The following is an 18,170-nucleotide window of genomic DNA, read 5'->3' on the forward strand; positions in this document are numbered from 1 at the left end:
GGCGAATCACCTGAGGTCAGGAGTTCGAGACCAGCCTGATCAACATGGAGAAACCCTGTCTCTACTAAAAATACAAAATTAGCTGGGCGTGATGGTGGGCACCTGTAATCCCAGCTACTTGGGAGGCTGAAGCAGGAGAATTGCTTGAACCCAGGAGGCAGAGGTTGCGGTGAGCCGAGATCACGCCATTGCACTCCAGCCTGGGCAATAAGAGTGAAACTTCATCTCAAAAATAAACAAATACATAAACACTGTCATTTTATCTTTTCTTAATGAAAATCCTGAGTATTTACTATGTTAAATTCTTATCACTTAATATAGAGAAATACAAGATTTTTTAACGTTAAGCATTTTAAGTAGTTTCAGGTATACTTTGAGGACACTAGATCTTTGCACATAATAAATTCTCGATAAATTTTGTCAATAATTGAGTGAAAGTAAATTTTTGTTGTTGTTGTGTTTATTTGTTTTATAGAGATGGGGTCTTGTGAAGTCACCTGGGTGGTCTCAAACTCCTGGTCTTAAATAATACTCCAGCCTCAGCCTCTCAAAGTGCTGGGATTTACAGGTGTGAGCCACTGTGCCTGGCCAAAAGTAAATTTTTGAACATCTTTTGCTTTATACTTATATAATTAATTTACTAAGACACATATTATAGAATGAATAAACTACTCTATTTCTCTGGCAGTTTATATTTACTGCAGAGTTCTAGAATAGAAATCACTATATAAGGATAATATTCTAGAACAATTTATTTGATTGAACATTTCGCAAATATTTGTTGGAATAGTGTCTTCCAATGGGTTCATATTTCAATCTATATCAACTATTATCCAAAACCCTAATTTACTGATTTATTGAATACCTTAGTGCCTAAAATTTCAGTTGCAGACAAAAAACAGTCATGTTATCTGTGAAATCCTGTTTTCTTTTATCTAACAACAAAGTGTTATAAATTGTTATAATTGTTTTCCTTTAACAGATTAATGAAGCCCTTATATTTTGGAGATACTTAAATGTTCTATTAGTGAAAGCTTCTAGTCTTTCCTAAATAAGCTCAGAATAATTAATTTAAATAATATAAAAATAATACTAGGGGAAATGCAAACTTCTTTAGCCTCTCTACAATTGACCAGACAATACAGAAAAGTCCAATAGTAAACAGAACAGTAACTTGCAATATACTCTACTAAAAATTTACATTAGCTTGGAGTAACATCAAATTTACAGTTCTAAAAAATATTACCCTAAAATCCAAGAGGGTAAGTCTATCCCAGGTTGGCAGTAGAGACCAATTTCCCGAATTCCTTGAAAGTCACAGTGTAACAGCAGAAAATTTGATAATTCAGAAGCAGCATTAACCACAGTCTTGTAGGTGTAGTAAACTGGAAGCTGGTTGTTGCATTCATCAAAACATACAGCTACTCTGTCCATATAACAGGAGGCAGCCTTATGCACCAATTCCTGAAGAGTCATTTCACTGAAGTTTATCTAAACATCAATTTGTAGCACAGAACCCTGTGTATATACAGAAGTGTTAGCGGGAGAGGGAGTTTTAGAGAGCTCGGTGGACAGGGAGAAACTTCTCTATAATAATATCTCATAAAAATAATTATATCAAAGATATATAAATGAAGAATCTCTGAACTTATGAAATGTCTATGGTAACTTTACTGAGGACAGTGAGGTTGAAAATAAACTTGATACATCAACCTATGCTGGGTCAGAGCATCAAAAAAATTTGGGAGGGCAGTGGTATACACAGATGAAAACGAAGCAGGTAAAAATGGAGACTTCTCTCTCAACGGACCACAATGTAAATATGAAATATATAAAAAATTAATCAATAAAATCAAATTTAAAGGACCCCACACTTAATTTTTTTTACTTTCCTTCAGTAACTGTTACAGATTTGTTAAGATGAGTAGTCAAAATCTTGTATGATGACTTTAAAATAACTAATGTGGCCGGGTGCGGTGGCTCATGCCTGTAATCTCAGCACTTTGGGAGGCCAAGGTGGGTGGATCACTTGAGGTCAGGAGTTCAAGATCAGCCTGGCCAACATGGTGAAACCCTTTCTCTACTAAAAATACAAAAATTAGCCGGGCAAGGTGGCATGCACTGTAATCCCAGCTACTCTGGAGGGTGAAGCAGGCAAATCACTTGAACACAGGAGGCAGAGGTTGCAGTGAGCCAAGATGGTGCCACTGAACTCCAGCCTGGGTGACAGGGCAAGACCCCATCTCAAAATAAATAAATAAGTAAATGAAATAAAAATAAAATAAAATGACTAATGTAAATAAACTTTGCTTTTAAATTCTAGTAGGAGCTAAACTCAGATGAAAGTAAAATCAATCTTTGACAGAAGAAAGCAAAAAACCCTATTCCTATTCATTCGGTTCTAGACAACTATATATAAAAACAGTGCTTATTACTATACTATTAGTATTTTACAGAAGTCATACTTGTATAATTGTCAAGAAGTAAACTCTTCATACTGTATAGTTTATTTTTAAATTGCCAATAAGTTCACTTAGACTGAAAATATAATATTACAACTCAATAAAGCAGTATATCAATGCAATGTTCTCTGGGTCTCTTAATGCAGATTATATTAAAAGATTTGAAACAGTATTTCAAGAAAGAAACACTCGGAATCAATGGTAAAAAAAATCCACAGTGTTTCCTTAATGGTAAAGGTTATTTTTTTCCCTCTCTGAACTCTATTTTCCATATTTTAAAGCAAACAAGACTTACCAAGTAGCCTACTTCAGTAAAGTTTTTGTTTGTTTTTTGAGACAGTCTCGCTTTGTTCCCCAGGCTGGAATGCAGTGGCGCGATCTCGGCTCACTGCAACCTCTGCCTCCCAGGTTCAAGCGATTCTCCCACCTCAAGCTCCCCAGTAGCTGGGATTACAAGTGCGCGCTACCACGTCCGACTAATTTTTGTTTTTGTTAATTTTTTTTAAGTAGAGACAGGGTTTCTCCATGTTGGCCAGGTTGGTTTTGAACTCCTGACCTCAAGTGATCCACCTACCTTGGCCTCCCAAAATTTTAGGATTACAGGCGGAGCCACCACGCCCGGCCAAGTTTTCTTTTCTTTTTTTTTAATTTGTTCACACCTATTTGAATTGATTTCCTGACTCAAAATTTTCATTTATATCAACTAACTAACATCAATTAGGAAAAAGAAAGCCTAAAGAGAGTAAAATGAACCAATAACTGCCAAGACCCGTAAGTTTGAAAATGCTGTGATTTCTAAATATAGTTTAAACATATAAGGCAACTTTAGTACTTACATTATTTATTTTTAGTAAGCATTTCTATAAATATTAGCTCTTTTTAATGTACAAGATACAATTTTAAGCTTTCCTCAGACATACAATGATCATTATGTAAATATAAGGGAGGCTTTCTGCAGCATGCGCTCAAATTATGAGGAATGAGTTCATTTCGCAACATACAGGTAGTGCGGAAGGGTACCTACACATCTATACGATAATTAAGATGTTTCTTTCCATTTTCCCAATGGTTGTTACAGAGATTTAAGGTAAAATCCATTCTTGTTGTCTCAGGTTTTCATTTTCATTCATTGAATCACAAATAACATTCTCTGCAGTAGAGAATACTACACTTATTAATGCCCAAATGTTTGAGACCTTAAAAAGGAAAAAAAAGCAAACTCTGGTAAGCAGATTTTATATGTAAATGGAATAAATTTACTTGCTACAACTGTAGAAGCTGCTATTTAGTCAACAAAGATCTTAAGAGTGTCAACAAATTCTATTGCTATGGGGCCTCTCTCTAGGTCACTGGCTGTTTTAAAAATGGATAAATAATCTAGAAACTTTATTTTCCCAATTCCCCTGCTTCTTACTTTACGGTATGCAACGAGTAACAATGCAATTTACAGCTTCCTAAACATTTCTTCATTGCTCTTCGAAACCCCTCTAGGGGGTAGCTGAGCGCGGAGCACACTTATTTCCATTTGAATGGAGGGGCAGAGGGTCGGAGGCTAGTGACGCAGGAGTGTACACACAGGTCAGGGCTAGTCTGCACCACACCAGCACCCAGACCCCGGTGTATCAAATCCGAGGCCCCGCAGTGGTCGTGAAGCTGAGCAAATGTGTGTGGAAGCAGGCTCAGGCCTAGAGGCACTTCGCCTCCCTCACACAGACCCCCGACGGACACCGCGCCCTGCCGCAACTCACTTAGCAAGTCTCGCGGATTAGGTTTGATCGCACTCGGACCTTTCCCGGATAGCTCGTCGCGGATACTTGTCACAGCGAAGCAGCAGCTCCCCGAAGCCGTAAAGCTATCCCAGAGCGAGGCCCCATACGTAAATCTTCCGCGTCGCTACGTGACGTCAGTGCGAGCGACCCCGGGCAGCCTGCGTGGAGCTGTCGCTGCCTCTCCTGAAGCCGAGGCGCTAACCTGAGTGAAGAGTTTTGAGGGCTTTTTCACTTTTGGTTATCTGCTCAGGCGCTCCTTGGGGTCGCGCATGGTCTCGGACAGGGTTTGCAAGGACTTTGCAGCTGACCAGTTTGGAGCCATAACCCTTTCGTACTTGCCAAGAAACTCTGGGCAAGACTCTTGAATTTTGAGCCGCAGTATTCTCGTTCATAAAAACATCACCTAGGGTTGATGTGAAGAGAGATGAAATCATTGTGAAATAGGAGAGTTATTGCTTTCAACCAATGACATTTTCTGGAAACGTGCTGGAGATATGGCTGCAGCAGTGACGCCTGCAAACGACGTTCCTGTCGTCATGATGCTGACATTTTAATTGGGAAGCAGATTGAAACGTAACTAAGGAATTTGACAGGAGCATTTACTAGGACCTGTAAAGAAATTAAAGCAGGTCCGAGGTGGAGTTTTGTAAACTATATGCCTGAATAGAAGTTTCTGTTTCCAAGGGAATTGTTACGGTTGGAGACATGTCAATTATTACAGTAAGCGTCAAGGGCAATAACTGGTGTTTTAAAGCTACTGTTTGGTGGCAGAGTAATCGGGATTTTTTTGTTTGGGGGGGTTTTAGCCGGGGGAGGGACTGCGAAGACAGCTCTGCATCAAAACAGTACGTGAGAAAAAAGCATAGGACGCTCTCGCAGCCGTAGTGGTTGGTGACAAGAAAACTGTGGTACTAATCTAAGCAAAAAATATCCCCACATGCCAACTATACTTTTCCAAGATGTACCATGGACTACTCAAACTAACACAGCCTCATTTATGTATTTAGGTTGGAAGTGGGCAAAAGTGTATCTTGTCTATGTTTCTATGTTGGGATGACACCGTCATCCACCCAGCCAGCCAGTTAACAACCTTCCCACTTTCTTACCCTCTTACATCCGATTAGACCCTATGTCCTCTAGTTCTCAGTCTTGAGACCAGCACCCAGCTGGCTACATCAGAATTGCCAGTGGTGATGTTTTAGATTCCAAATTCCTGGACTCCATCCCCAGACGTTCATCCCCTAGTTTTCTAGTGAGGGGCCTAGAACCTGCGTTTTTTGTGTCATGTTCATCGCCATTACTGCTACTTTAGTTCAGGTCTTCTTGGTCAGCTTTTTCCTAAAAGTTTTCAGTTTTGTTTGCCTCTGAGTGACTCTAAATTGCTGCCAAAATGATCTGTTTTATAATTCCAGTATCATCATCCAGCTCTCTGATATTAATATCTTTTTTAAAGCTTTTCTTCCCTTGCATTATCTATTTCCCTCAAGTTGCCTTTTTCTTTCTTCTGTTGATTTCGTGCTCTATCTTTCATATTAGAGGCTTTCCTAGGATGTCTGGTGGTCTTTATCTGCTCATATGTAAGTGGGGGTATATTTAAAAGTTGATTGGAAGCTGTTGAGCCCATGGGACGTTTGTTGAAAATCAAGTGGGAGAGGAGGGGTATGGAGGCTGGGTTGTGTCTCAGAATTTAGTATAATTTTCACTTAATTCTCTTTGTTTTAGGTGCCTCATGTCCTCCATTACAGAGACCCCGTTTTACTCCTGAACAATTAAAAAAAAAAGCCTTCAGAATAAGGCGGGGGCCGGGGGTGGCATAAAGGATATAACATTCTCCTAAATGAACTTCCAGTCCTTTTAGGTACCCTCTTCACTTCTACTTCCTGAAGCCAGTTTCTGAGCTTTTTAGGGGGTTCTGTGATACAAATAGAATTGCTTGTTGGTTTTGCTCACTGGGGGTTTAGAATTCAGCTGTTTCAAGTCAACTGAGCCCTTTGCTATTGATTCTAGAATTTCATTTCCATTATTCCTTTTCTTTAACCCTTAAGGGTGTATGACTTTAAAAATCCTGTTACTGTCATTTTCAGGGAGTCTTAGGGAGCAAATGTAGAACACTATGTTTAAGACAGCATTTTTACCTGAGAATCCAGGGTGATCATTCTAAAACATATACCAGATCAGTCATAGCATTCTTCTGCTATGAGAATAAGCTTCAATGATCCCTCGTTGCCTGCATAACATTCACTCTTCAGCAAGGTAAACAAGAGAGTTCATTTTCTTTCTAACCTGATCTCTCACAGCAGGCCACTGCTCCCCCACCCATCTTCCACATTTCCCACACCTGATACTGTAAACTCTAGTCATAATGAGAGGCTAGTAAGAGTTCTGAGCATACAAAGTCCTTATCATGTTTCCACACCCGTTTTGGCTGGGCTCAGGCTGAAATACCCTTCTTTCTCCATGCCTGCTTGATGAAAATACAGCTTAAACATCACTTCCTCAGTGATGCCTTTCTTCAAGCCCTAAAGAATAATTTATCCAGACTCCTCCAAACTCCATCCCACGAACCCACCATACTCTTGGGAGGGGTCATTTGTCATGGGACCTGCAGATTCTGGGTTTGCCAAGAACGTAAGGTCCTAACTGCTCTTTACCTAGATCATTTTTCAGGGTTGTTTGGGATGATCAGTTTCATAGCTGAAGTATTCTTCCCAAAGAGTAGGCTTGCTTCCACTTAACTACAAAAGTAGTGAATCCCCCAAACTCAGTGTTCCTCTCCTATAATGTAACCCACTGACTGCACGTGCAGACATCCATGGAGGCCCACCTTCACCATCCTGGTGGGACTTGGGGGACATGGAATATGCATAAACATGAAGTTCTGGCTTCTGCTTTTGCCATAAATTACAAAGTTCTTTGTCACCCAGGAATCCAAGTTTACTGCCATAAAACAGTTAACAGGCTATCTTATTAACTTTAAAATAGATTTCAATACCAGACCCTTACCAGTGACATACATTTCTTACAGCATCAGTTAGTGTTGCTGCATTATTTCCAAATCTGACCTCCTATACTAAATAGCACCCTTATAGCAGGGATTCATGTCTTATGCGCTTGTTTCCCAAACTATCTTTTTTTTTTACTCTGCTCCATCCAGTTACACTGTTCCAGTTGCAGGGAAATATCAAATGCCCACCCTGTACCCTGCTGATATTTTGTACCTTGACTGGCACACTCAACTTATTTTAGGGCTTCTCTCTCAGTTGTCAATGTCATTGTTTCCTTAAAAAGTTCAAAAATAATTTGGAAAATCCTTGACCCTACTTGAAAACCAGGTTAGGTCCTCCTGTTATGTGCTGTTGTAGCACATATCACAGTTGGGATAATGAGGCATTGTGTGATTTACTCTAACAGTGTTCAGCTGCTCAGGAGAAAGCAGAGAGCAAATTAGTGGTTGGGTTTTTCAGGCTTGGTGTTTTGACAGGTGTATTAGTTTGTTCTCACATTGCTTTAAGTAAATATCTGAGACTGGGTAGTTTATAAAGAAGAGGTTTAATTGACTCAGTTCCACGTGGCTGGGGAGCCCTCAGGAAACTTAAAATCATGGTGGAAGGCACTTCTTCACAGGGCACGAGGAAAGAACAGGTAACTATGAAAGTACAATGGAAGGCCGGGAGTGGTGGTGGCTCACGCCTGTAATCCCAGCACTTTGAGAGGCTAAGGCGGGTGGATCACGAGGTCAAAAGATCAAGACCATCCTGGCCAATACAGTGAAACCGTCTCTTTGAAAAATATAAAAATTAATTGGGCATGGTGGCACATGCCTGTAGTCCCAGCTACTCGGGAGGCTGAGGCAGGAGAATCACTTGAACCCAGGAGGTGGAGGTTGCAGTGAGCCGAGATTGTGCCACTGCACTCCAGCCTGGTGACGAAGTGAGACTCCATATCAAAAAATAAATAAATAAAAATAAACCTCACTCTTTAACAATAACAAGCGTGGTAAGGGTGGTGTTGTCCGTAAGTTAGATAGGCAGTTGATAGGCAGATGTCCTTGCAGAAGTATGTGTGTGTGTTGTGTTTGAGGTTGTGGTGGCCTTTGTGCAGGTGGTAAATTTTTGTAGTCTTTTGATAGTTCTTGTTATCAACCATATGTACATGAGAACCCTTCCCCTTCATGGCGTTTCCTGGCTCCGCTTGTCAGGGTTTTAATACGAGTGACTCCATTTTGAATCTGACAACTTTCACATTTCCCCTTTTGATCAAGGTCCTTCTCAAAAGCATCATTGATCAATCATCCTGTATTTAGGTTTTGATATCTCTTGGTGCCAGTCTGCCCCCATGTTGAAGGGAGTCACTGGTAACTAGGAATTAGCATCAAAACCCTTTAGCCACATTTGAACAACAAAAGACGTTTGGAGGGAGTGGATCTCAGGCTAAGTCTACCTGGAGTCCACTGTTAAGTTCAATTCTGTCTGTTCCATAGGCACTGGCTATCATCTCAAAGTGCTGGGAGAGCATTATTCTGTTAGGAGTTGCATTTCTATGCAAATTTGACAAGAAACAGGTATAAAGTTCTTAAAAAAAAAAAAAGAAAAAATACAAAGTAACAATCTCAGCATAATAGTTTTGAGCCATGAACCTAGGCTTAAAGGCAACCAACTGAATAAATCAAATGATCATGAGGAATTAGGTGAGACCTATTATACCATGTGGGCTATTTTCTTATTTTGTGTATATAAATTCCCCAATGGAATGTATCCAGGTACAGCATGTAGTATGAGCAAAAGCACAGACATCGCTTTGTTTAGCTGGTACACAGCAATCCTATTATTTAGCATTCCACGACTGGCTTGAATTAAAGCAGAGAGAGCTAACTCTGTTTTAAAAAAGACCTTTAGTACAATTTGAACAAAAAGTTTACTGAGGATGTTGCCAGTAGTACCCCCTGGGTGGACTAAAGGATTTATGAAGTCAGATTCTGTCAAGTCACCCACAATATCTACTGATTGTGAAATTATCCTGCCAAATCAAAGAGGTAGGCATAAACCTAGAAATGATTGCTCCTTTCTTTTAAGCACTGAATAATATTCTATTGTCTGAATGTACTACAGTTTATCTATTCATTTACCTACCCACCCTGACACTTTGAATCCAATCCTGCTCTTCTATGACACTCCCTCTTTCCCCATAGTGCTTTCAAGGATCTTGCCACGACGTAGTGCTTACTTAGTATTGCATTTCTAATTACTTTATTTGTCCTTCATAGTCAATCAGCAGTTTTGCCTAGTTCATAAGAGATGGCCTATTTATTGAAATGCCTGGATCAGAGAAATAAGATGTGACTAGCTGGTGCCAAGAATGGAGCCTGGAAGTTGTCTCCATGCTGTTTACCATAAAGCACTAACTAAAATCACTATTTAAAAAAAAAAAAAAAAAAGGACACACATATTTAAACGTACTTATTACACATATTTATCAACAAGGCATCACAAATAAGTCACAAAAAGTAGGCTTAGTTTAGTTCACAATATAAATCCCGTGAAAACACATTTTTCATCTCTGCAGTGTATAATACTCTACATATATAAATTTAAAGCAGTTAAACAACATTTGAGATTAAATTGGTAAAAAAAAAAATTGTAATTTAATTCAGACTTCAGAAAATTGTGAAGTAAAAGGCCATGATGGAGAAATATTAAGAAATCTGTAGAATTACCAAACTGTCACAGTATTATTTTCCTTTACAAAAGCATCTCAGTAAAACAAAAACTACAGAAAACGCAAAGTAAAATCAGAGATTTTGGTTTAGTACTTTCCCTGAGTCTCTTGTTTTAAAAATCAAAGTAAGGCCAGTTCAAAATTGACCCACAGGTCTTGCCTCCTCCATGCTGTCATGGGGAGTACATTTAAGACAAGAGGCTACACATGTTGAGGTGGTCCCAGGGCTTTATTCAAATGCCAATTTGCCCGTGTCACTGCCACAGGGTTATCTGACCCACTGCTGCATGTGGGCTTAAAGAGCTGTCAAAATTTTATCTTGGCCTGCTATAATATAATATGTGAGACTATATACCAAAGGAAGACAAACAGTTTCAGTTATTAATAAATATTAAATTTCTAAATGGATCTGGACACTATATACATCAAATTATGGTAACATAACAATAACAAACACTTTTATGTTTAAAAATTCTTACATAAACAGGTTTGGGGTCAAGTCATCTTAAACTTCTAAATCTCAGATGTTACAAGAAAAAACTTCAAAAAAGAAATCAAATTCATTAGATCTTAATAAAGTAGAAAAAAGTGATTATAAGATGATACTTGGACTTGGATTGTAAGTTGATACTAATTCCCCAAAGTGGTTGTCTCTTTGATCCTTAAACAAAACTGGCCCCTATTGTGTCTGTACTTGATCACTTAATTGCAATAATTTATGTGTATGTGTACATGTATATGTACATCTACATGTATACATGCTTGCAAGTGATCAAGCACTTCATTAAAAAAGCATATGATAATTAAATTAAGGATAAAGGGATTGTTTGAATCTAAAAATTTGGTTTTTATTTCAAATGTACCAGGTTACTTGCTGAGCTTACAGTATCAGGGCACTAAATACTATGTATCACATTTTCTAGTCAAATGTAGGAAAAACTTTTTCACAGATTTTTACAATCCTTTTTAGGACATCTCAAAGAGAGACGGCAAAGATCTGCCAATTATGTCTCCTTCCATCATAATGAAATCTTAATTGTAAACTAATTTCAAAAAGTTAATAATCATTAGCTTTCCGAAAGCTAACAATCATGAGTTGTCTTAAAATCAGAAGTGAAATGATGGCTCAAATCACGAAAGTATAACACTTGTTCACATTCTTATTAATTATTTAATCTAATAATATAAGTATCCCATTGCACATGTGGGGAAACTGAGGCACCACAGATTATATTTTGTTTTTTTTTTTAAAGATTTGTCTACCGTTAGACAGGGAAGCCAAGGTCATAAGTACAGCCAGAACTGTAGAGGCTAGACACCTATGAGGTATAATGTATTCTATTCAAACTTTGTGTGAAATGTTATATTTAACTCACCTGTCTTGTTGGCAGCACCTCTCCTTAACCCTAACTTCTTGCAAACCCTTTAAAGCATGGACTTGGCAAATGTCAGCAACCACCTGCCTTCTCTGACCACATTAAAAAGGCTAGCCAATGCTTGTGTAAAAAAAAGAACACCACATATTGTTGTATTATATGCAATTAGCAATGTTCAGTTATCGCACTTTGGTATCCTTTTCAGAAAAAAAAAAATCTCAAAACTTAGAAAGGTAAACATAAGCATGGCATTTTACATTGTACCAACTGAGTAACAGTAAATAGATGAGGTGTGACCACTATAACTTCTTGACCAACTTTCTATCTTGAAACTACACACATCCAACCCTACCAGCTACCATTCTAATTCTACAGGATATTTTCCAGTGAGACAAGCTGTACAATGACCACTCTTTTCAAAACATTCCAGACCATTTCCATTTTCTTGGATCATAATATCATGCTTTTTCTCTTTCTGTTTTTTAAACTTTATCCCTTCTTGTACAGATGAAACCAGTCCTTCTACTGACAGATACACAACACTGTTTGCTCCTAAAGGGAGAAAGAGGGAAAAATAAAAATGTAATGAGAATTCCTTTAGAAAGGAAGAAATGCTTCAACAGAGAATAGTTACAAACAGAATAATTTAAGCTAGGATAAAAATTTCTCCTTTAGCCTTTCTTTACAAAAAAAACAAAAGGAAAAAAATCAGTAAAACTCAGTTCCTTTATTTTTAAAAATTTTAATTGGAATCTAGGGGATAACATAATCTAAAACAGCAGAGGAGGCTTCAAGTATAGAATGGAATTAGAGGGCTTTGGAAGTAATTTTCTTAATTGAGAAAATGGAATTTAAAGTCAGGAAGATCTAGGCTCAAAGTTAAGCTCAAGTTCACTCAGTTTCCCTAAGTCTATTTTTTCATCTATATAAGATGGTGGAAACATTGCCTAAATGTAGAGTTTTTATGATGTTATGATGATATAGATAATATAGGCAGCATAGTTTCTGGCAAAGTGTGAGTGCTCATAACATGTATGACACCCATCAGGGTGATATTTAAAAATATTTAACCAGTGAGGCACATGCATGACAGGTTAAAAGAAACACCAGCCACAAACAGATGGTGTGGAGGTACCAAGGCACAATGACTAAATATCATGTGTTATTTCCACAGTTTATACATCACCTGATTTTGAAAGGAAGATGTCTTACCCAGGATAACTTAGATCTCGAAGTCTCCTTATCTCATTATTGAATATGAACCTACACAAACTTTTTACTTTGTGATTTGTATCCACATCCAAATTACTCTGTTAGAATCTGATTAAATTATTTTTGTTTTTCTTGGGATCTGACTTTTGGGAGGCTTTAAGTGATATGCTTGCACTTCCCTCCACCTGGAAACCACCTCCTCCTTCTCTGATCTCACCTTGGCTTAGCTCTCCAACACAAGACTCTATGGTGTCTGCCCATGCCCACTACTCTCACTGTTGAGAATAGTATTCAGTATCTGCTTAACATATATAAATACTTTTAACAAACACTGAATACTCCTTTTTACTAAAGGTGTAAAGACTGTCAAGCTTTGGATTTTCTCTATTAATAATCAAAGTTTATAGAAATTTTAATGCTTACCTAGATATTCTGCAAGGTGATCAAATTCTGGTTTATTGGCAATGAGCTCTTCTTTTGTAGGAATGTTTATTCCCATGAAGCATGGATATTTAATTGGTGGTGAAGCTACTCGAATGTGTACCTTGGAAAGAAATCATTGCACACAAGGTTTTTAAGACTATGCAAAATTCTTTCATTGTGCAAATACAATATAAAATTGTTTTGCAGAATATTCAGTAACAACATACAGATAATAAATTATTCTTTCTACAAAGCTGCTTCTTGGTTTTTTTTTTTCTGTCACCTAATCATGAGGAAGTTTCTTTCTCTAGATATCCTACTTCTCATTTGATGTCTTTACATTCCTAGAGCCACTTTTCTCTTGTAATACCGGGTACTCCTGCTTATCCCTTATCTTACTATTTTAAAAAGAAAAATACAATTTACCAGGTTATAACAAAAACCTTACTACTACAACACAGTTGTTTTCGTCTGTTATTTTTTTTTTGCCTTTCATCAGGTACATTTACATGGCTATACTCAGTGTCCACATTTCCTTTTTAAACTTTCTTTATTAGAATAGATTTTCCCATTTTTGCTATGCAGTCTTCTTAGTATTTAACGGCTGCATCATATTTCATCACACTGATATATCAATTTACTAAATTATATTCACCAACAGGGAGATATGCCATTTCCAGGTTCTTTGACTTTATTCTTTTTCACTATTGCAATAAATGATGAAATTATGTTAAACTCTTGTATCTATTACATAATTTCCACAGAATTCCAGAGTGAGATGATCATAATCCTAAACACAGGTATAAAAATGGCTGGAAAATCATAATCCCAATTATCTTGGAAACTTTCTAAATAAACTGGCATGCTGCTTTTCATCCCACTCTCTTCTACAGTGAGATTTTATTTTTGATTTTTCAGAGATGGGGTATATGTTGCCCAGGCTGAGACTTTATTTTTAAATTTACATAACTATTAGTTGTAAAAATGGCATCTCACTTCTGTAGTATGAGCTACTGAAATAGAAGAAGCTTTGAAATCTTAAAATAATATATCTATATAAAAACATGTTGTACACAATAAATATATACATTTGTCAATTTAAAAAATAAAAATAAAAATAAATTTTTTCAAGACATAAAGTGAGGCCAGGTATGGGTGGCTCACACCTGTAATCAAGCACTTTGGGAGGCTGCGGCAGGCAGATGGCCTGAGCTCAGGAGTTTGAGATCAGCAGGGGCAACATGACGAAACCCTGCCTCTACTAAAAATACGAAAAATCAGCTGGGCATGGTGGTGTGTGCCTATGGTCCCAGCTATTTGGGAGGCTGAAGTGGGAGGATCTCTTGAGCCCAGGAGGTGGAGGTTGCAGTAAGCTGAGATTGAACCACTGCATTCCAACTAGGTGACACAGTGAGTCCCAGTATCAAGGAAAAAAAAAAAAAGACATAAAGTGATATTAAAATATAACTTGGCTGGCCACGGTGGCTCACATCTGTAATCCTAACACTGGGAGGCCGAGGCAGGCGGATCACTTGAGTCCAGGTGCTCAAGACCAACCTGGGCAACATGGTGAAACCTCGTCTCTACTAAAAATACAAAAATTAGCCTGGCTGCAATGGCACATGCCTATAGTCGCAACTACCCAGAAGGCTGAGGTGGGAGGATTGCTTGAGCCCCAGAAGCAGAGGTTGCAGTGAGTTGAGATGGTGCCATAGCACTCCAGCCTGGGCAACAGAGCCAGACACTGTCTTTAACAAATACATTTTAAAAAATAATGGCTGCATGTCTTCAAGTAGAGAAAGCAATCAAGACTATTGATTTTAAAAAGCATTCTATTTTGTGTTTTTAGACTTTTTTTTTTTGAGATTGCTTTGGCTCACTGCAATCTCTACCTCCTGGGCTCAAGCCATCCTCCCACCTCAGCCTCCTAAGTAGCTGGAATTACAGGTGTGTGCCACCACGCCCCACCCAGTTTTTTGTAATTTTAGGAGAGGCGAGTTTCACTATGTCGCCCAGGCTGGTCTTGAACTCCTGGACTCAAGCAATGTGCCCACCTCAGCATCCCAAAGTGCTGGAATTATAGGCATGAGTCACTGTGCCCAGCCTATTTTGTGTAGTCTTTTAATTTTGTAAAAATTTTAGGTTTTTTAAAATTTAATTTTACTATTATCTTTTATTTTTGTAGAGACAGGGTCTCACTATATTGCCCAGGCTGTTCTCGAACTCCTGGGCTCAAGCAACCTCCCGCCTCAGGCTCCCAAAGTACTGGGATTACAGGCATGAGCTACCTCACCCAGCCTTAAGCTTTTATATTGAGCTTTTTAATCTATTAAGGATTACATTTAATGTAAGTGTGGCTGTTACATGTTCTCCAAGTTGCTACACAGTTACTCCTAAACCAAACTGATATAAAAGTTAATTTATTATATTGAACATCCATTTTGATTCACTACCCTGAATTGCAATTTTATGCCAGTATCTTATTGTTAACTGATGCTTTAGGATATGTTTTAATATTACTTACCTCTTTTGCACCAGATTCTTTGAGCAGTTTTATTATAGGTGAGATGGTATTGCCTCTCACAATTGAATCATCTACAAGAACAATTCTTTTGCCTTTAAAATTGTCTGACAATACTCCAAATTTTTTTGCAACACCAAGTTGTCTTAACCTCATGTTTGGCTGAATGAAGGTTCTCCCTACATACCGGTTTTTACACAGCACCTCCACATATGGAAGTCCACACTGATAGACAAGAAATGAAAGGACAATGAGGAGTAATATACAGAATAGGCAAATATTTTCTCTAGATTGTGTTGCCACCACAATATTCAAGTAAAATTTCAAAATAATTTTCCTTTATTATTTGGAAAAAAGGCAAAAAGGAAAACCACTAAACAAAATATACTTGGTGGAAAAACCAATTCATTTTGCGAGGAGTCATAATGTTTTTGTCTTAAACATTACTCCTCTGTTTCGAAAGATAACACTAAGCATGTGAAGACACGACAAAGATTAAATCACTGTCAGAAAAATTCATTATCAAAATGATAATTTTTAAAGAAATGAATTAAAATAAATTAAAAGCAGTAGACCAATGAGATACTTTTTAGGGATAGGAAGTAATTAACCCATTTATCAAGGTAATCTTTTCTAAAGTATATGCATATTAATTCTTTTAGAAGTTAATGAAGTATCCAAGGTAGTCAATATTGGATGTTATACCCCAGATTACTACAGTTACACAATCTACCTGGTTATGAAAAGAAAGCATAACGCTGACAACATTATGCTAAATGAACATAAACAGCTTTATTATTACCCATACTTAGTAGCAAGCAAATATTCCAGTGACTTGTGAAGATAATTCAAGACGTTTATTTTAATATTAAGTAAATTTTTCCACTGAATATATAGTTGATTAACACCACGGGTTTGAAGTACATGAGTCTACTTATAGGTGGATTTTCTTCCATCTCTGCCACCCCGAGACAGCAAGTCCAGCCCCTTTTCCTCTTCCCTCCTCAGCCTACTCAACGTGAAGACAACAATGAGGATGAAGGCCTTTATGAAGATCCACTTTCACATAAGGAATAGTAAATATATTTTCTCCTCCTTATGATTTTCTTCAAAGCATTTACTTTTCTCTAGCTTACGTTATTGCCAAGAATATAGCACATAATACATATATAAAATATGTTAATCAACTGTTTATGTTATTGGTCAGACTTCCAGTCAACAGTAGGTTATCAGTATTTAAGTTTGGGGGCATTAAAATGCATACACAGATTTGACTGTGCAGAGGGTTGGCACCTTTAACCCCCAAATTGTTCAAGGGTCAACTGTATATTCATGATGTTATCTTTTTAAAAAGAAGGGGGCCAATTTCTGAACCCTTTAGTGAACATTTTTTCTTTTCAGTGAACCTTTTAGTGGTTTTCACTAAAATAGTGCCATTGGATAAAAAGCCTGGAAAATAAAAAACACTCGTAAACAAACCAACATTAACCACCAAACCTTCCTTTCTCCTTAGAAATGTTGATGAGTTTCTCTTTATAGGCAAGGGTTTCTTATTCCACAGCTGGGAGAGCAATTCACTGCATGTTAATTAAGAGAAAATACCTTTCCTGCATAAGCAAGAGCAGCAGGCGTAGCAGATTCTGGAACAGTGCTAACCAAATCTGCATCCACAGGTGCTTCAATCGCTAGCTGCTGGCCACAACGGTATCTTACTGTATAAACCATTTGGTCTGGTGTGTTTGGAAAAGGAGAGAGAGTATTTTTACTTAGCATAATATAACAGTGTTATTCTAAAGAACTAGTTCTAGAATTCTACAGATTGAGTATAAAAAGAAATGCAATATATACAAAAATATGAATGTGGAAATACACAAACTGGAGAATTCAACTGTGTGGTTTTTAAAAAAAATTTGACCTTCATATAGATCTAAAAAATCATAATCCTTACTCCTAACAAAAAACAAAATCCAAGAGTCAAAAAGAAGTGAAAAACAGTGATCTTATGACTTGTGGGCTCAGTCCTATATCCACAACATATAACTATATGCCTTCAAAGAGCCAGGTAAGCCTTTGAGGCAAGAATTGCCATGTTTCAAGGAGATAGCTAAAACATTTACATGAATATTCAAAGAAAAGAAATCTACTTACCTTCAAACATACTGTCTGGTCTTGCAAAATAAACATATTCAAAGATACAAAAAGCCATTGAGTTTCCTTCAGACCTTGATATAATATCAAGAGTTCGGACACTGTGTCTGGATATTTCCACAATTTCTCCAGGCAAGACTTCACGGTAATATCTTGGGAAACAATGTTAAAGAAAGAAGACTTTTAATAAACTAGTCCTTATGGCTAATGGAAACATTAATTATAAAGCACACAGAGTACCTTCCCTTAGAAAAACAATTGATTCATTCAATATAAAATCTAGAAGTGACTTTTTAAAGTAGTATGTCTCCTGCAATGATTTCTGTATAATCTCTCTGTAAACACTTAAGTTCTAGTATGGAATTAAAAAATTAAGGGCCCTAAGTTGTATTGAATTTTAAAAGAATAAAGTATAAAGAAAACATTTTCTCCTGGCTTATATTTTTCTATCATAACTATCTCTCATTGAGGAAGTTCTTCCTTTCTAAAATAAGTCTCTATTTTCATATTGTACTGTAAAAAGAGAAAAATATACAAAATAAAG

The 18,170-nt window shown here is 37.3% G+C and overlaps 2 protein-coding genes across 8 annotated transcripts in view; both read right to left on the bottom strand.

Annotated features, from left to right (window-relative positions):
* Positions 1–4,658, bottom strand: part of AASDH (aminoadipate-semialdehyde dehydrogenase) — a 50,966-nt gene extending 46,308 nt beyond the window's left edge. For 4 of the 7 annotated variants that reach the window (XR_004247950.2, XM_032151476.2, XM_032151468.2 and 1 more), the window contains exons 1-2: positions 4,211–4,657; positions 1,247–1,518 (exon numbers count right to left, since the gene is read on the bottom strand). Coding sequence is in view for 4 of the 7 variants with exons in the window: in XM_032151476.2 (XP_032007367.1) it covers positions 1,247–1,476 (230 nt within the window). In the remaining 3 variants the exon portion in view is untranslated. Of the gene's footprint in view, positions 1–1,246; positions 1,519–3,486; positions 3,659–4,210 lie in introns of all 7 variants that reach the window. The other 3 variants (XM_032151471.2, XM_032151473.2, XM_032151479.2) reach the window with 3 other exon arrangements.
* Positions 4,659–9,676: 5,018 nt separating this feature from the next.
* PPAT (phosphoribosyl pyrophosphate amidotransferase) overlaps positions 9,677–18,170 on the bottom strand; it is a 42,384-nt gene continuing 33,890 nt past the window's right edge. The window contains exons 7-11 of the mRNA XM_032151516.2: positions 17,627–17,778; positions 17,081–17,208; positions 15,482–15,703; positions 12,958–13,078; positions 9,677–11,874 (exon numbers count right to left, since the gene is read on the bottom strand). Coding sequence (XP_032007407.1) covers positions 11,678–11,874; positions 12,958–13,078; positions 15,482–15,703; positions 17,081–17,208; positions 17,627–17,778 — 820 coding nt within the window. The 3' untranslated portion in view covers positions 9,677–11,677. The remainder of the gene's footprint in view (positions 11,875–12,957; positions 13,079–15,481; positions 15,704–17,080; positions 17,209–17,626; positions 17,779–18,170) is intronic.

The sequence above is a fragment of the Hylobates moloch genome, unplaced genomic scaffold (assembly GCF_009828535.3).
Source record: "Hylobates moloch isolate HMO894 unplaced genomic scaffold, HMol_V3 SCAFFOLD_2, whole genome shotgun sequence".
NCBI classification, from domain to species: Eukaryota; Metazoa; Chordata; class Mammalia; order Primates; family Hylobatidae; genus Hylobates; species Hylobates moloch.